Source organism: Notothenia rossii (genome assembly GCF_949606895.1).
Source record: "Notothenia rossii genome assembly, chromosome: 7".
Classification (NCBI taxonomy): domain Eukaryota; kingdom Metazoa; phylum Chordata; class Actinopteri; order Perciformes; family Nototheniidae; genus Notothenia; species Notothenia rossii.
Window position 1 is genome coordinate 17,639,642 of NC_136905.1, and position 19,986 is coordinate 17,659,627.

A 19,986-nucleotide genomic window follows, 5' to 3' on the forward strand; every position below is an offset into this window, starting at 1 on the left:
TGCTATTATTTTCACTATGTACATGAAATACACTAGACATTATACTAGTTTGTGTGTAGAGGTTTGGTGAGAGAAAACAAGCAGAGGGTGGCCTTTGTCAGATAACTCAATACAAATGAGCCGATGCATTTGTCTAATGATAAAAGTATGTCACAATAAAGCCCTAACTTGTCTGTACAATTAACCATCAGCAACTGGTTACTGTGGAATAGGGGCACAGAGGCCACCATGACGTTTTTTTCTTTAAATGTGCTGCAGCATCATGAATGCTGACATCTTAAGATTAAAACATGCTATGAAAGTGTACAGCCATTAATGAGGAGGTTAGGGCTGTTTCACTGGAAGTGGGTCATCAAACTGTTTCTGTGTCACAATGTATTAAGTGAAATCTTTAAATGGAGCCAATGTACCACAATAGTCAATATGTAAGGCTAAAGCTGAACTCAATAGTGTCACAAATTGGCCTTTCTAAAATGTGGATCTCAAACAGTACATTGTAGTGCAAATATGTTTAGCAACAATCAAAAAAAGGGTAGAGTTGAGGATTTTTGCAAAAGGAGAAAGTCAGAGCAAACAGGAAATCGCCTCCATTGTCAATTCAAATGGTGCACCAACTGCTTACAGTCAACAGTGCCACCAGAAACAAAATGAGGGGTTTTCTTTAAATTTGTGAAAAAACCAACTCAATGAAAGCACTAAAAAAAATGTTGTCTCCCGTATGGATTCCTCAATGTGCTTTGTGTAAAAAAAGCTTTAAAAAATAAATAAATAAGAAGCTGTATACAGCTATGCATATGTTAACTGTTCCAAAAATATAATGAGTGCATGTTCATCACACCAGAAAGGATTGGACACTCAAAGACCTGTGTAATAGCATCATTGATGAGAACAGCAGAAATTCAACTTAGCAAATATTCACAGACCATCATCTTCGTCACATCTTCAGTCAATTTGAAACTTAATTTGTCAAAGAGTTAACAGACTGGGGTTATTTACAGAGACAATTGAAAATGTGGAACTTGGTAGCCGCTTAGTGTGAGGGAACAATACATCTAGCTTTCTTGCTGTGCATCATGAACACACCAAACTGATTTGATATTTAGCTGTTTCGATGAGATAAAAGACAGACAGTTTACAGGTGGTAACAGACTTGTATAACATTGAATGACACATCGTACTCTGATGATCTGCCAACACTGTAGTGACAGATATGCTCTTCATGGTTACATTTTTACAATGTATCTAACTTCATGGGGTGCTCAGTGTTTCTTGATGAACTGTAAATGAGCAAAGGCGAGAACACACACTCCATGATCACACAAACACAGGACACACAAGGCTTTGAGCAGCAGTTCCCACCATGCACCTCTCACTGTGGAGGGAAACTACATCAGTGTAGAACAGAGGGAAGCATTACGGCAGTAACTCCTGTAAAAGAAGGATTACTGCCATTGTGCCCTTTCTTTTTACCCTCAGAAGTGTTGAGAGGGGCACAAGTGTTAATGAACAAAGCCATTGTGAGCACAAGATAAGCACAGGGGTTTGAGGGCAAAAGCATGAAATTAGCAAAGAAAAAAAACAGAGGAAGGGGCCATAATAACTGGAGTATTTAAATAAACCATTTTCAAAACAACCCTTATTAGCTCATATGTTTTCGCCCCCTAATGCCACCTGTGTGCGCTGTTGCAAACGGGAAATTGCTAAATCTATTAGAAAAATACAGTGCCAAAAAATAATACGTATGCACTATGAGAATGGCAGCAGCTATGTAAATATATGACAACAAATTCTCAGAAATCAGCTGAACAGCGCAACAAAATTACAACAGCGCAATTCAAGTGATAATTAGTGACCAAATAAAATACCTCCCCCCCCCCAGTTGAATTGAAACTCTGGATTTTATTCAAGTCAGTACATGATGAAGCCTGGCAAGAGTGTGTTTCAGAACTGAAAAACCTCCCCCCCACCCGCCATCCACTACCGAGGGTCTTCATGACTCAGTCTAATGTGAAGCCCGCATAGGCAGACAAGTATGTTGAAATAAAAATACATAATTATCTTCACCCTCCTCTTCTGCATGGTGGTTTCAAAAGGAGGACAGAAAGCTGCGACAGATACTGCAGAGAAATTCTTCTGAAGCTAAAGCTTAGCCGAGGCCTCAATCACAGTAAAGACGGGGTTCAAAAATGACGATCATTGTCCTCATTAACAGAAATAAGAGCTTGAAAAGAAAAAAAGCTGTGTCATCTCAGATTTTATATTTACAAGTTTAGAAATATACAGTGGGAGAGATGGGAGGGTGAAAAAGGTCGAGCAAGAGAACAATATTATTTACAGCAAGAACAAAAGCTGCAGAACCAGTCTCATCCCTTCTAATGAGAAAAACACCATGTTAGCACACACAGCACACACCCACACACTCATGAATGAAGATATTCATTTGGAAACTACTTGTAATTTTGAAGGAATAATTGGACACTTTAGGAAATATGGTTATTGGGTTTGTCAGGTGACATTATCTGGGTGTTAAATAAGATGCAGAAATTAGACAATTGCCTTAGCTTAGCATAAATATTCAAATCAGGGGCCTAACCTGTCTGAAGGTAACTAAATAATAATGTTTTGTGGCCATGGGCTGTGACTTCCTCACTTGTCTCACATATCACCCCCATTACAAATAATTTTACATTTTGAACAGATTAAACATTAAACATTGGCTTTAGAGTTGGTAAAAGATGGCTTATTGACCTTCAGGCAGATCCAGGGTAGCTGTCCCCATTTCCAGTTGTTATGCTAAGCTCTAGCTTTTAATTTACTGCGCTGATGTGAGAGTGGTATTGATCTTCTCATACAGCTTTCAGTTAGAGGCAAATAAGCCTATTTCCCAAAATGTCAAACTTAGACCCATACATCTCTCTCTCTCTCTCTCCTGCTCTCTCTCTCAGTTAACTCAACAATCACACAGGCAGGCAAGCTCCAAACAAAATAAAGTGTAATATCTGCTTGAACTATCTGTGTTTGTTTGTAAGGTTAGACAGGAGTTGGAGAAATGGATAAAAAAAAAGGAGGGAAAGATTGAAGGTTGTGACACAACACTCTATGTAACTGCTAACCTCAAAGCTGCACTGTACAGTGTAAGAAGACTGGCTGGCTACTTAGCTGAAGCATAAAGATTAAATCAGCCATTTACACACAACCTAAGGTAGATTTAATTCAAGCTAATTAACAGAGTAAAGATATCTAGGCTCATACCAGCAGGGCTAACACACACTCTGCTCTTCAGGGCAGGGCGCTTCACTTCTCATTCAGCATGTGACAGACGACCACTTCAGTATCGTGGGGGTAGGAAGGGTCTCTTCTGCGAATGGAAGGGACCACCTGTGAATGGAGGACCCTGCCGCTTGCCCCCTCGATATCCCCCACGGGGTCGGTGCTGGTTAAACTGCTGAGAGGGGGCTCGGTCTCGCTGCATAGGTCTCTGTTGGAGGTTAACTGGGAGAATCGGGGGTAAGTTAAGCAGGGGAACAGGGTTGGAGGTGTGGTTGCGGGAATGAGCTGGAGGACTGGTGGGAGGGCCAGAGGAGTGAGCAGGGTGGCGAGGGGGGTGGGAGTCGAGTGCAGGGGGATTGGGGGTGGAGGGAGAGGGTGTAGAGCATGTGGGAGAGGGGGGAGGAAGAGGTAGATTGAGCGGCTCCTTCACTCGGCCCAGCAAGGGAAGAGGAACACCTGGACGGTGCAGGAGGGGGGCATGGCGGGGGCCAAAAGGCTCTTTAACTGTACCAGGACGGGGCAGCTTGGGGGGCTCACCTAGCAACGAGGCCATGAGGGGTGGGGGGGGCATTTTGTTTCCTCTGGGCCCCATTCCGCCTCGCTCTACACCTTCAGGTCTCAGTGGGAGGGGGAGAGAAAGGGGACGGTCGATAGGGACCAACACTCCCCCTACCATGACTGCAGAGGGCACAGAATGGTGGGAAGGTGGAGGGGAAGGGCGCTGGGGTATGGGAGGCGGAGGGGGTCTGGGGATGGGTGGAGGAGGGCCGAAAAAATGGGACGGGGGAGGATGCTGGTGGAGATGGGAGGGGGGAGGAGACTGGATGTTCTCGGGGTGGTAGGGCATTTGGAAAGGAGGAGGGTGTGCGTGGGGGTGGGACGGAGGAGGGTGGAGATGTTGGTGGAGGAGGTGAGGAGGGGGAGGAGGCATGGAGGGGCTCATGTCGTCGTTTCCAATGTTAAGAGGAGGTGGGCCGTCGTGGGGGGAGGGAGACTGAGCGTCCATGTATTCCTCCTCCTCGTACCACATCGCTCCCCCTGGTCGAGCGCCGGCCCCTCCACCCCGCCGGGAGTCTCGGCCAATCAGGCGGATGCTCTCCACCGTCTTGATGCGCTCCCCGGCGTGGGGGCGGTTCGAGTAGCCGAGAGTTTGGATCGGAGCCCCTTCAGTGCAGGGGGATACTAGAGTCTCAATGCGATGGTACTGGCCCTCCTTCCCCTTCCCCCCCGGAGACTCAGGACCCTCTCGTTTCCCCCCCTCCTCCGACCCGCTGCTGGCCCTACGAGAGCCTGCTGAGTGTTTCCGTTCACCGTTTCCTCTGTTGTTTCCCGTGACCTTCAGCTGGTGTCCATCTTTCTTACCCTTCATGTCACTGCTGGGAGAAGAGGAGACCTGCTTCCTCACTGCATCGTCCTTTGATTTTGTGGCCCCCTTTTTGTCAGCTCCATACCGAGAGGAGGAGGAGGAGGAGGAGCTCAGAAAGTCTCCATTGCTGCTGCTCCCTGACGGGGTGATCACAGCGTCCCAGGGTTCACTGCGGTAGGCTGTGGGTGAGAGGGTATGACCTCCAGATGACCCTAAAGACTCTGGCACACTCCCAGGTGTGTCCATGATCTCGTCCTGGGTGGGGGTGCCAGCGGCCTCGTCTCTCACCGGGGTCCCGTCCACCCCGTCAGGACTGCCATCACCCATGGCGAGACTGAAGCCGGGGTTACCCTGCAGGAAACTGTTGATTTTTGATTCCAGGCTGGGGGGAGAGACAGAGGGAGCTGAGGTACGAGGAGGGGGCGGAGGAGGGGGAGGAGGGGGAGGAGACAGCTTCCTCTCTTTCTCCCAATCTCTGCTTCTCCCAGGTGTGTCTCTTTTGAGGCTGCTTCCTATGGTGGGTTTTGCTTTTGGGGTGGTGGGGGAGAGCAGGGTTTTAACTGCTGAGGATTCTGGGGAGGTTCGGGTGGGAGTAGCAGAGGAGTTGTTTGACACACTTTGCAGGAGAGAGGACAAACCTACAGGGGACAGAAAAAGGGTGGGGAGCCAGAGACAAAAGAGATGAAAAAAGAAAAAGTGACATATTAGTTATTGTTTATGTACATTCTTTCATTAAAAAGGGAATGTATTAGTGTGTTTCCTACATGCGTCTTACCTGGTGTGTTTGTTTTAGTCAGAGCATTGAGTATGCCTTCAGGTGTGATGTCAACTCGTGACAGGATGCTCGCCAGGCGAGGGCTCGAAGAGGTCGCTTTGGAGGCTGCTGGTTGGCCAGAAGGAGTGGTGGGGGTTCCTGGAGACGGGCGAGGTGAGGGGCTAGCTGCTGGAGACATTTTAAAGACAGAAAATAATAGGTTTAAAAAGGGAAGCGCAGAAATTCCGAGTTAAATCAAACAATAATCCAAACTAAATGTCCCTGTGCTACATACATTGTTAAAGTATTTCAACTCTATTACTACAACCAAAGGGTCCTTAATAATTTATACAATACCGCATACCCATTTATTTGTATAGTTTCAGACAGTTTGAATATGGCATTATATATTAACTTAATGTATAAGTTATTAGTTATTTCAAACTAATAGTCAAATATTAACCACCTTAAAACATGAATTATGTAGTGGTCATTGTACAATTTATATATACATTTTTTTTTTTTTTAATTACTGTACAAACCCTTTGATGCTACTGTGGAGGAACACCGATTTCAGATAGCGACAGATCTCCTCGAGGCCCAGAAAGAGCAAATACTAATTAATTTGTACTTTTTTTTGGACATGACCCCGTTACATTTCGTTGCAGGTTCTGATCAGTATAATGGCGCATTTCCACTGCAGCGCGTAGCACGGTTTAAGCGTGCCGTGCCAAACCCGGCCCGTTTTTTGTTGCTTTTCCACTAGGGGTAGTTCCGGCTAACGGGTACTTTTTCACAGTATTTCTGGCCCTCCAAAAATCGTGGTTCTTTCCAGGCCAACAACCGGGATGAATATGCTAAACTAGTGACATGAGTGGCTACAACTACAACAAAATGAACATATTTTACCGTGATTTAATTGTAAAGCACGTTTCAAAATGATGCCGAAGTAACAACATACTGATACCGGTTAGTAAAAATCATGAATTAATGCTTTGACAAGTCTGCAGACAGACGGCAGGCGAAAAACCTTTTAAAATGCGTGTTTTCTGAATGGAGATTGGCTAAGCTAACGCAGTATATGCTCCGACCGTCCACACTCACAACAACGGCCTATACAGACATAAATAAACCAGCGACTGTATTCGCCATGACACAGACAGTCTGTTGTTTAACTTTTGTCTAGTTTCTGAACAGATATGAGGAGCTGTGAGCTCTGAGTGCTAACAGCTAACGGCTGATGTTTGGTTTTGTGGTTCGCATTGAAGATGACGTCACGGCTCCACCTACAATGCGTTATTATAGTTACTGCCCCAGCTACTAAACTGTAATGGAAACGCAGCATAAAGTGAGCCTGGCCTACCAAGGCCTAACTATACCGTACTAAGCCGTGCGAGGCCTCGCAGTGGAAATGCGCCATAACACTCATCTTCACCCAGCCCTTGAACACACCTGTATTCTTCATGGCAGATGTGAGGGAGCTCAGAATGGAGCTGATCTTCCCCAGGTCCACCTTGTCCAGATTGACTCCCATTGTGGTTACTGCGGCGCTTTGAGCAGCAGCAGAGGTGGGAGTCAATGGGGTTGCCGTGGCAGCAGCAGTGGTGATGGTCTTCGGAGCCTTCGTCGGTGCGGAGGGAAGCTTTGATGGTGCATCTGACTTTGCAACAGCAGTGGACGGATTGTCCTTCTTGTCACCTGCTAGTAAATATAATCAAAAGCAGATATATTTACAAATCTGAATCAAAACATTACAACTGGGCAGCCACATATGGATCTACATCAGACACTTTTTTACGCCGCTATGGACGATCTTGCACTAATGTACATTCCCAAGGTATTGAAATGACTGTTATTTTGTATATATTGATTGTTGTGCTTTTTTAACTTAATATGTGCATATGTATAAATGTGTCTGTTGATTGTGTATATATAGGATATACATATTTGTATTTTTATATTCGGGATTGTGGGAAACGATATTTCGATCTCTATGTCCGTACACACAAACTGGAAGATTGACAATAAAGTTGACTTTGACTACATGGGAAAGACTATTATTGACCCACTGACCCTCTGCTGTGGCAGCGTCAGCCTCTTCATCAGACAGTTCCATGTCCTCCATGTCCTCCATGTCCTCCATGTCCTCCATTTCTCTGCTGTCATTGGCATGCTCTCCTTCATCCATGGCCTTGCCATCCAGCTCTGGGTCCACTTGGGCCCTGATGGACCCCAGACCCATGAAGGGGGAGTCAGAGCCGGTGGGAGAGGGGGCGTCTTCTGAGGGGGAGGGGATGGGAGAGTCCTCAGATCCAGGTAGAGTCGACTTGAGGGAATCCAGTTTCCTTTTAAGACTAGCCACACGGTTGGCAAAGGCATTGTACGCCTGGAAGATGGCGGAAAGAGAAGGGAGGAATAAAATGGGAGATATAAGAACGTTTTTTTTTAAGGAACAATTTGAGAGATCATTTCCCCAAAGGACACTAGGAACTAGGGCTGAACGATATATCGTGTCATGGCGATAACCGCGATATGCGCATGCGCGATATTCACACCGCAGGGACGTGCGGTTTTATTCATTTAAAAATAAATAAATGCTAATGCACTTTAGCACAGACTTAAAAATAAAGATACCCTTATTACTTATCGAAACTGCACATACAATATATCCGATTAAAGCTGAGACTCCACAGATTATTTAAGTATAGTATCATCACTAAGCGATTCGATCTCGCGACAGGGGAAGCAAACACAGACATCACAACACGTAGCTTTACGTAGCTTTTATGGGAGATCGTCTCACCGTAGCTGTCAATCTGATCAAAAGACGTGTTCAATGGCATTAAAACGAGAAAAAACGCGGCTGAATCGGTTGATCCATAGGTTAATAATGTATCTGTGGCTTTGAAGCAATTGTTTATAATCCATAATTCCATTTTTATGTAAAAATCGGAGCACAAAAGTTAGCTGCTAATGGTAGCCACCAGAGTGTATGCAGCATCCGGTTTTGGCTACGCGTCACTCAGCCGCAGTGACGCGTCCTTAAACCCGGAAGTAAACTTCTTTCGGTTCCTTCGTCAAAAACCAATGCAAATTCTCCATAGGATTTTGGAAAATAGCTCGAAATAAGGTCTGTGGTTGACACACATTGAAGAGAGGGATCAAGTTTTGTTCAGCTGGATAATCTCCACATGTCAACCCTACTTTTATAATTTTTTAAATCATAAATCTAGTCGCCAGAAGCAAAATGCCAACGTTATGCTATAAACGAACTACAAGCCAGTACAGCAGCAGGGCTGCTGTGGCTGCTTGCTACAAAAGGAAAACTTGCGCGGCTCTCATGTCAGGGGTACGTGAGTGACATGCAGGCTCTGCATGCACAGCAAACCACCAATCACAATCATCCTTGATCAGATCACAGCAGGCCCCGCCCCGCTAGTTTGCAGACCATCAAAACACCGGTAAAAAATGAGCGAGGCACAGGAGGACAATACCTTCATCCGGTTAAATATAGTTAAAAAAAACGCAATATATATCGCAGGGGGGGGGGGGGGAAATCGCGATGTCAGTTTTTTTCAATATCGTGCAGCCCTACTAGGAACAATGAAAGATGTCTGGGTCACCATTTTCGATAATGCATTTTCCATTAAACAGAGAAAATGTGCAATTTACCATGAATCAAGTACCTATAATGTTTTGCTGAATCACTCTTAAAGACCCTGTGAAGTGTGCACCTGTGCATGATCTGTTATGCTAATACGTATAGTAATGAGAAAAATTGTCCATTGGAACCCATATAAAAGGATGTTGGAATAGCAACAAATTTGACGAGTTTTGAATTTGCCGGGGAAATCTGCAGTCGACCTTCGCCTTCGTGGGCGTGGCTTGCGATCTACTGCGTGACGTCACGAGATGGACGCCGCCGCACTGTTTACATTCACCACCGTTCGTTTTTTCTCTTTTTCAAAGTCGAATTTCTCAACGTTTTTGAGCTAGTATTTTCCTGGAAAGTGTGTCGGAGTCGACTGGAAGTGATTGCCAATCGAGAAAACCTGACAATGGAGGTGACAGTGAAGAAAGAGGGATGAAAAACACAGGGGAAACGATGCATTGCCGCTGGCTGTAGTAATGTCAAGTCTGCCGAAGTGGCGATGTTTCTGTTCCCAAAAGATGAAGGTGAGCCTGGCTGGTGTCATTGTTTCGTAGATTCTTTGATTGATCATGATAAATAAAGGCCACTGGTCGATTCGAGAGAGAGAGAGAAAGAGAGACTGAGATAGTTACAGGGTTGTTGTTAGCATCTGGTGTTAGCTCGGAGCTAACGGAGATTAGCTGTTTCAACAATAAGGAGAGGGAGAGTGCTCTCCTGTGGGACTGAGAGAGATAACGTCAGGTCAGGGAGGTAAACTGTAGCCTAAGTTATCTCAGTGGGTTTGGTCATCTATGTAAACAAATATTTCCATCTATGTAATATTAGTTGTATAAAATAGGTTAAGAAATCCTTCCAATGTTTTTTGATTATTGAAATATATGTTTCATATGAGTGTTGAGAGCTGTATCCATAAATCTCTTAATGTTGCCCTCAAAGTGCACCAAATTGATCACTTTCCTCATCTATCCTGTCCGAAAAGCTGTCCAAATCAATCATTTCTCTCACACTAGTATCACTTTCCAAAGTCTCCGCGATGTTTACAATCGCAACTGGGTACATCTTGTGACGTCACAGCCACTATCGTCTGCAACTTCCGTTAGGCTCAGACGGCAAAATTAATAATTCATTAATTCATTAATTATGAATTATTAAAAATTATTTTAGCCATGAACAGGCACAATGATATGTAAGGAATGAAACTGCCATTTCATTTTGGTGCAAAAACATGCACTTCACTGGGTCTTTAAATTCAATCCACAGAAACAAAATCATGATTTTGGCATAGCAATCTCTCTGAAAGGGGATCGGAACACTTACATTGGCCACGATCTTAACCTCCTTGTACTGCATCTCGTAGAAAATATCTGCATTTCCCAAAGCTTCCAGCAGAGGAGGCCCCGTCGTCAGCTCTGTCTCCATGAAGCCCACAAACTCCTGCAGCTTCAGACTGCCTTCCTCAAAGTCCGTCGCGAACTTGTTCCCTCCAGCCTTGTCTGGAATAGGAAACAGTTGATGAACAAGCAAAAAGTTAAAAACAAGGTTTATACAGATTTCATATGGTTCCTCCAAGACATCGTGAGAGGAGGTGACGGTGAACGATTCTTGAATAGTGTTCAGACTTTCTCGCTTGATTGAGAGTTTCGGTAACCTCTTGAGACCGTAATATATATCAACTCATTGCCAATGCCACTTCTGCAAAAAGCATCCTTGCACCTCTATAATTTTCTATTAAAGAAAGGTTACACAAGTTTTTGTTTGTACCATCACTAAAAGGCTTTGTAAAAAATTGAAATCAGCTACTAAAATTGCAATCGTTGCATCTTAAAATCACTTTAAAAGTATGACTAAAAAAAATGGAAAAAAATAAGTCAGGCTGATTTATCTGAATTTAGGTAATCAAACTACAGAACCAGTGCAAAAAAGCTTTGTAATGACTTCTGTTGTAGGGCTGTCCCGAATACCATTTTTCGGGCTCCGGATATTCGGTAGTAATCAGCAGCGAATATTCGAATATTCGGTGCGGAGAGATTATTTATTTTTTTCGGATAAAATTAAAAAACTAATGTAAAAAAACAATTCGGTTGCTTGCAACTATTTTCCAAGCAAACTAAGTGCACGTTTTTATCATGTGTAACATTACTGTTTAAACGGCGGATAAAGCAGCTTCATCATGGCAACTTGACAACAGCTAAGCTAAGCTACTACTTACAGCATCCAGGTGACTTTTCAGAGTTGTTGTGCCACCGTGGTAGGCCAGTTTCTTATCGCATATTTGGCACATATTCTTCTTACCGTCGTCCAATTTAAAAAACGGTCCCACACAGCTGAAGCCTTTGGCATTTTGTGGGTGAAACGAGGTGAAGCGTGCCGTTTGCGTTTGTGACTGAGTGAACGCGATGTCAGGAGCACAGGCTGAGATTGTATATATTTCCGAATTTTAACAGTGCAATTCAAAAGTATAAATATAGTATAAGAATATGGAAATCCGCCTTTATTAATAGCATACATTTAGAAAAAAATAGAAAAAAAATTAAAAACCGAATATCCGAATAATGAAATTGAAACCCGAACAGTTGGCCAACGAACGAATATTCGAATATTCAGGTACAGCCCTATTCTGTTGACACATTTATTGAATAAACTGCAATAGTTACGTGGCCAGTGCTGGTGCTCAACACATCAGAATATAATATATCCCATCAGCAAATATCCTGCTCCCTCAGGATACTCCACAGACCTGTTTTAATTGAATTTACTTTCTATGGAAGAAATATTCTCACTGCTACACCTCTACTGGGTTGTGTTCAATCCTGCACTTGACCTGAAGAGGACACATCAAGTGACAAGTCTGTATGTGGTCTAATACATACAGTACAAAGGACAATGAGTGTGTGATGATGCAGAAATGGGCCCAGTGACCTCTGACCTTTCAGTCTCTTGAGAGCCTCTGTGCTGCAGACGTCCACCCTGAGAGCTGTCAGCTGGTTCTCCCTGAACTCCTCTTCTGCAACCACCTGCTTATATTTCGACAACTGATCGATGAGGGACTGCGGCTGGAAAAGAAAGAATGCAAAGAAATGATTGACAGTAATTCAAATGTTTTAGGCGGTTAAACACAACATGAAAGACAAAGTAATGCAGGACAACACTAAGGAACAAGACTCACGGTGAACTCCGCTAAGATCTTGGACTTCAGCGCAGCTTTGGTGTTGGCTGGGGCTACAGAATAAAAAGGTCAAAAACGTATTAACAAACAACCATAATTGCAACTGTTCAAAATGTTAAACTTTAGGAAGTTATTAAACTTTTGATTTTATAACATGACCACTACTGACCAGTTGCCGGGGGCGTCTCTTTTTCTTTCTCCTTTTCTTTCTGCTTCTCCTTCTTCCTTTCTTTCTCTTTTTCCTTCTGCTTCTCTCGCTCCTTTTCCTTTTTGTTTATGCCAGCCTTAAACCCGGCAATGACCTCCTTGGGATACACGCTCCTCTCCTCCCAAATCCCAAAAATCCTCTCCACTGAGTTGCGGACCTTCGGATCTCTGAAAATAATGCAAAACCGAAACACAAGACGATTTATTTTAAACACGAGAAGATTCAGCATTTCTTACTTGTAGCTTCGGACATTTGAGTTATGTTGGTCCAATACTACAGCTGAATAAAAACTGTACTCACCTGATGAACTGAGCAGCGTTGGGAAGGACCTCTGCAAAGGACGCACGAAAGACGATAGCATTCTTTCTCTTGCAGTTCTGTATCACATCGTTTGCAACGTAGAAGAGATTCAAACGATGAGGGTTGTCAGCTGAACAAACAAAAACAAACAATTAGATTCCCACGGCTTCCTAATCTTAGAAATAATTAAACATGTATAAAGTTTATTAGCATTATGTGGCTGATTCAGATATTCGGGGATAACATTTTCCTGACCAGAACCCTTTCAAGTTGATTGGTATTAATAAGCAGATTATTTGATAGCTGAAGAAGGGGTTGCAGATCCCTTTCATCATCAATTGAAGTGCCCATTATTTTTTAGATTCAGAAATTAATCGCTTGGTCTATTATAAGTTAGAAAATAGTAAAAACCAAATCCATCCTAGTTTCTCAAGGTCCAATGTGCTGTTATTAACATTCGATGTCATGTATCGTCATTCCAGAAAGCCAAAGCTTCAGGTTTCGGCCGCCCTTAGCATCGCAGATTTAAAAAATAGATTAAAAAACATCAAGTGTGTCATACAAGTAGCCAACTTCTTTAAGGAATAACTCATGATCAATTTACATTGGTATTTTATGTTTGGAGGATAAAGAACAAGTTATTGCAATACAGGAATAACCCAAATACTGTTTGTGTTCATTTAGAACAAGTAATGATGCATCACATAGCTGATTTGTAAAGTGTCCTGCTCAGTATGCATTTAAAAACTAGACCGTTAAACATGCGTTAAAGTTAATAATACAAATAACTCTGTACCAGCAAGTACATTTCAAATATATATATTTTACTCGGTATCAAGCAGGCTATAATATTAACATTGAATAATGTTAATGGTCAAAACCTTGTCACAGTGACGACTTGTGTTGTATACACACCGATACACATACATCCGTCACATGAATGAATATCATCCAATAAAATCAGCTCTTCAATGTCACTTGTGTTTCATTGAAATGCCTTCAAGTAGGACTGCACGATTTTGGGAAAGAATCTAATTGCGATTTTTCTGACAAATATTGCGATTCGATTTGCGATATTGGTTTTTAAGCGACACAACGGAAGTTTATTGTAAAATGCGGCCATATCTCCGGCTAGGAAGGACGTATCAACATGCTCCCGTCCCTAGCAACCCCGCAGCCTGAGCTATGAGTGAAAGAACTAAACTTACATCAAACTTCCGTTGGGTTGCTTTAAAGTCAAGCTTCAGTTTAAGATTCACCCTGTTATATATGTAAAACATGTGATGGAGCATTACTAACCTGACCCAAACCATCTAAGAAAGCTCCATTGGAAGCCATTTGGAAAGGTCAGGCACTTTTGGATTGGATCAATCTGTCTATCACCTCCTATCATGGGCCACTTCTGATTGGTTAACAATGGCTGGTACATGTGGAGCACAGCACTTCTGATTGGTGTGGATGACTGACACACAAGAAGAACAAAAGAAATATGTAACAACAAAAAATAGGTAAAAAAAAATTGCAGGCTTTGCGATTTGATAATGGCATCATTTAAAATCAAGATTTCGATTTAAAATCGATTAGTCGTTCAGCCCTACATTCAAGTACTCTCATAAATTAAACTAGTGTCAGTGAATAATAATAACACAGAAAAACTGAAGGCAAAAGAGTGGGCCTGTTTTTGTATGATTATTCATTCACCCAGAAACGTGTTTCTTACAGTCTTACTTTAGTATTAATATCAGTTATATGTTTCCATTTCTTAAAGAAATACAACACTGGCAAGGATACAATGATTTCCACTGCTTTTTATAGTTCTGCTATTAACGGCTTTGGAGCAACAACTATAAAAAAGGTCTAAATCTTTGTGATTAGCTTCTCATTTAGTCTAAAAGATAAATGTTATCTAGGGAAGTTAATGTAATTAAATATATCATATCAAAATATACTGAAAAAAGGCAAATATGCTCTTCAAACTAAGCACAATAATATTGTTTCCCCTCTATTTTACTGTGATATTAGTTTTAACACTAATTCGTACATTTATTTAACAAATACACATTTCTAAAAAGAGGTTTCTTTAAAATCACAAAATATCAGTAATACATGGGCTGGTTTTGATTTATTTTATTTTTTACTAAAGGAAATCCCATTAATGCCATAACTAATTCAAGGGGTTTGCATGTGCCACTTCAATATTAATGCACCTTTGAACAACATTGCAAAGTCAACACACACTCACATACAGATCCCAACACACTGCATTCATCACTTGAAAAGGGAGACAGCTCTGATAAACACGCGGTAAGATCCTCAAAACACATTCAACTCTGAAACAGTGTGTAAAAGTCACCAACTTTACAAATTACATAAAAGCCACCATGGAAAACATCCAAACAATGAAAAGTGTCTTGAGTTAGCCATGGACGGCATCAACTTTAACCTCTTAAGATTCCGACATTAAAAGTATAATTCATTACAAAAAGAGTATGTGCCAATAGTTAAAAGATTATTTTGCTGCTGAAGCAAACGTGCTGGAAAAAACCTAAAATCGTTTTTTCTCATCGTTATTAGATGAGATAAAAATGTCATGCCAAAGCCTTTTGGAGCAGAAACTTAAAGAGGTTTTGTTTTATATATATATATATATATATATAAAAAACAAAGTAAGACAGTGAGATAATATTGTGTTGTTTATTTTCTTTGATGAATAATATAATAAAAAGGTTAGTTACCTAAATATAGCTTTTGCCCAATAATGTCTAAGATGATATACAAAATTGTTTGTTTTTTTCAAATTATCCCTTTTGATAAAAAAATAATTTTTTTAGAGAATATAATAACAACTTGTATAACTATCAGTAAATGTTATACATAGGGCTGCAACTTTCAGTCATTGGAATGATTGATTATCAGTAAGCTATTTTCTAGATTAAATACCGGTAGTTTGAATTTATAAAATGTCCAAGGTCACAATTTGCCTTTAAAATGTATTTTTTTCAGTTCATAAACCCAAATTAAAAAAGGTCCCATGTCATGGCCATTTCTACTGATCATAATTCCAATGTTGAGGTAAACTAAAATAGATTTATATTGTGCAATTTTCCAAACTCACATTGGTTTCTCATACAGCATCTCTGTATAGTATGTGTATTCACTAGAGTTTTACTCGCTACAGGGTGTACTTTGAGGGTTTGTGACTCTGCAGACCGTTTACATGCAGAAAAAGCTACATAACACACAAGGGGACGGGTAATAACCGGAAAAGCATGACATGGGACCTTTAACATAATAATAGGATTGAATATAATATTTTCGTTGATCAACAAATGATTGCACCCTTAGACTGGATACATACAAGGTTGCATCTCATTATCTCCGATTAGCACAGAAAAAAAGATTTTACATTTCTAAACAATCCAATGAAATAAGCACTTCTATTTGAAAGATCTGATACCGATAATTACCATTTAGACTTGAGTTTAAAAAACACAACCTATGCTACGAAGACAATGTAAACATTATGTTTGACACACAGTGGTGCTTAAAGTGACTGCAAGCATTTCATTTATGTCACTCTCCCATACTGTACATCTGCAAACTGTGGGGTTTGTCCTTGTACGATGTGAGGCTCTAAGGACAGAGGGCGTCGTATTGTCATACTGATATTCTGTACAAACTGTGAAGTCCACTGAGACAAATGTAACATTTGTGATATTGGGCTATATAAATAAAGATTGATTGATTGATTGATTGATTGATTGATTGATTGATTGGCACAGCTTTTTATATCAAAGAAGAGCTTTTAGGTCTCTTTTTAAATGTGCACCATAACTATTCTCAAACAGTAAAATATGACATATCTTACTAAAAATTAATGCAGACTAATGTTGCTGCTGTTAAACAAAACAAATATATGAGATTAGCATAGATTGTCTTTACTCAAAATGAACCTACTTTATAGCGTTATTCTTTTAGCTCGAATGAAAACATGTCCTAGCGTACAGCCAGAAAGATTGACTCTGGGTTGGTTGGCAGCGCTCTCCCTGAGAAACAACAGCTCAGCAGAGCCGAGTAGTCATTCCCTGTGTGCCGTCAGCTTTCATCATGCTGTGCTCTGCAGGCAGCGATGTGCACTGATAAGAAAATCCACATTATGATTCGACAGGCACTGGCGGTTTAACTTGAAACTATGGATAATTTATCATTAATATCCCTAAATGTTAGGATTGAAGCCTATAAAAGATATGCAGGGTACAATAATAGAAAAAAAAATGTTCTGATGTTGTTCCTGCAGCAAACATATGCAATCAACTTCAACTTTAATACAATTAAAGTAATAATGTGCGAATTCCCACTTTAACGGTCAAAGTTTTTAGTCATTTCTGTCCTTCATCTTACACTATTTTCCAATCAACTCTTCCATTCTCAAGAATTCAGCTGTATGAACAATGGTGACTGGCATATATGGAAATGTTTCTGTAAGAGGTTATGATCAATGTCTTTGCTTCAATACATACAAAAACAACAAATCTGCATCATGAAACAAAAGCAATGCATTCCAATAAATATTTTAAAAGATCCTGCTTCAAACACAATGTGTAATAAGGTAACCAAGGTGTATAGCCTTACAGCTATGATAAATTCTCCAAATTAAATAACATTCCTACTAGAATTTATTTCCAAAATCAGATGAGAATCTTAACTTTTGAAAAACCTGCAAGTGATGACTAAATAAAAAAAAGATTCTTCGGTTTCAGTAGGTCCTAGTCTGACAATTATTAAGAGGAAAAACCAACAGACCAAGTTTTGCGACATTTAATTAGAAAATGCTTCAAATGTCTCACTATCGAGACATTATAAATAATGCTTAAATAAAGCAGATATAACCTTCAGTAAGTCCGCATTTACCAAAATCAACAGTTAGAGCGAAACATTTGTTGTTCTGGCCACAATCAGCAAAAACCAGTATCAAAATAATTCTCTAGAAAATTGTAAACTATTTTTGTGATATTATAAAACTGGTGTAAGGTTGGAAGCCATGCACATTTCTCTACACTTGCTATAAGATAACTAAATACATACTGAAATTAGAAGTAATAAGATTGTATAATAAATCCTAATCGCAACAACAAAAATACTATTCAGTACTTAAGAATACCAAAGCAACAGATACTACCTGTGATTTCACAAAACAAGCGATAAATGGATTATACTATAATCTGTTTAGAGGCACAAGCCAAATACAAGACAGCAGTTCAGTGGCTTTACAAATGTAGTACATTTAATTAACTCTTATAAAGACCCCATTTTAGACAATGGCAACTTTGGGGGCTTTCAAAATGACAGTTATTTGTCCTTATCGATTACTTTATGCACTCAAACACCAGGTCAAAATGGTGGTTAGTAAAAACCTATTCTGATAAACCTATAACTAAAAACAGTTTGATATTCCAAGTATATTCAGCAGGCAGTGGTATAACACAACAACAAAAGACTGTGTCAAAAATAGAAGAATGCACTTAAAGAAATTCCCTTTAGTAAAGTATTAGCATCAAAATAGCCTATTTAAATAAAAATTAAAAAGTGCTGTTAGTGCAGGGTTAATCTATCATGATACTTCTTAATGTACTCGTATGTTGTATTCATCTAACATTTGCAAAGTTGTTATGAACTAATGTTGAAAAAGAAATTCTATGGAGTAAAATATAAAGTATTGCCTTCCAATATTTGGTGAAAGATACAATGCCGTATTCAACCAAATCTTCAAAACTCTACCTAAGTAAAGCACTTGAGTAATTGTACGTAGTTACATTCAAACACTATCAGTAGGTAAGAAACCGATGTAACAATACGTTGGAAAAGTTTGAAAAAATATGAAATGGTACTGCTGTCAAGTGTATCACTACTTTAAATTACAACGTGACATCGTTTTTAGCTCCTGGAATCTTAGGTTAATCGTCTACTGCTTAAATGCATATTTCATTAAGAGTGCCCTTTCCCTTCACACTTTTAAAATGTTTACATAAACTATCAGCCACTTGGTCGCTTCGACAATCATGCATGTTAGACGACCATTACTGAACCTGCACACATCTTAAACTAAAACTGGTAATACAATCTAACTAAACACCTTCTAAAACATTTATCTCCAGAATCAGTCCTTTGAGATAAGCAGTGTGGTGCATGGCAATTATTCTTGAAAAAAATAGAGCATGAACCCCGGGAGGCCTAACTGTAAACAGTGCCATTAGTGAGACCATGGTTAGCATTAGCTTAGCTAACATTACTGACTATTTTTACGCCACGATTGCAGCGCATGTCTTTATTGAAAACATCGATTAGACGTTTTAAAACTGAATGCATCTATAAAGCAGTGTATTGCACTTCTCGCAAAGCTATCACCAGTAGCTGAATTTGGCAAGCTGATCACAGTCAAGGCAGAAATGCATTTGAATTAGCTTGAGTGAGCTAAGCTAGCGGATTTAGGCTCAGCTACTCACATTTCTTGAGCCACTTCATCCAGTAGCGAACGACCAGGCTGTGGTGCTTTTTGTTTTCAATGCACCAGTTTGAAAGTCCTTGTATTGACTCCATAGTGTTGGAAACTCCTTGAAACCGTCGGTCCAAAGACCCTTCCAGACCAGCGTTGGAGCTGCGGGCTCCAGCAGCCCCAGAACCAGCCGCCATCTTTCAGTCTGTCTGCTGTGGTGCTGCGCATGAAGAAGCTAACGGGAGCAGGAGGGGGAAAACAACACGCCCCCATGTTGCACTTTATTTTAAACGCATTGCTGACTGCATTTATAAATCACAATCAGACACAGGTTTATCACCAAGTAGGTTTACACATACGAGGAATTTGCCTTGGTGTATAGGCCTATGGGGCATACATCAAACAAAGTTAGTTAAAGAAGATAAACTGGAAGAAAAAAGACCAACAAAAAATAATATTCAAAAATAAATCAAAACGACTATTGTTATATGATAAAATACTAGGAATACTGAAATAAAATATGTGCAGCATTACTGCTACGAAAAATGGAGAGCTTTGCAGACATTAAAAGAGCTTGCTTTGCATGTACACATTATTCAGAAGGTTGACAGTTCTTAAAAGAAATAAACAAAAACGAGATGTAGTTCGCAGTGTGCATTAATACAATGCATAGTGTATATGGGGTGGCTGAGGATAGGTGGCAGTGGGCTTTGTTAATGAGGTATGTACCGACTATAACTTGATAATTATAAAACTTAAATATGATTGGCTTGATTC

General features: G+C 40.6%; 1 protein-coding gene across 1 annotated transcript; it reads right to left on the minus strand.

Annotated features, from left to right (window-relative positions):
• Positions 1 to 861: 861 nt before the first annotated feature.
• rprd2b (regulation of nuclear pre-mRNA domain containing 2b) lies at positions 862 to 19,450 on the minus strand. Its single transcript, XM_079692360.1, has 10 exons — positions 19,220 to 19,450; positions 12,717 to 12,846; positions 12,378 to 12,583; positions 12,209 to 12,261; positions 11,969 to 12,095; positions 10,360 to 10,535; positions 7,464 to 7,776; positions 6,843 to 7,091; positions 5,412 to 5,579; positions 862 to 5,274 (listed from the first exon to the last, which is right to left on the minus strand). Exons 1-10 carry the CDS (start codon positions 19,404 to 19,406, stop codon positions 3,329 to 3,331), a joined length of 3,555 nt encoding a protein of 1,184 aa, XP_079548486.1. The 5' UTR covers positions 19,407 to 19,450; the 3' UTR covers positions 862 to 3,328.
• Positions 19,451 to 19,986: the final 536 nt, after the last annotated feature.

What these genes read in the sequence shown, in the direction of transcription:
- rprd2b (XM_079692360.1), bottom strand. Translation starts at nt 19,406, where the DNA reads ATGGCGGCTGGTTCTGGGGCTGCTGGAGCCCGCAGCTCCAACGCTGGT. An exon ending in AGAGACGCCCCCGGCAACTG is followed by an intron (nt 12,262 to 12,377) that starts GTCAGTAGTGGT and finishes TTTATTCTGTAG; the next exon opens with CCCCAGCCAACACCAAAGCT. An exon ending in AGGTTAAGATCGTGGCCAAT is followed by an intron (nt 7,777 to 10,359) that starts GTAAGTGTTCCG and finishes GCCATCTTCCAG; the next exon opens with GCGTACAATGCCTTTGCCAA.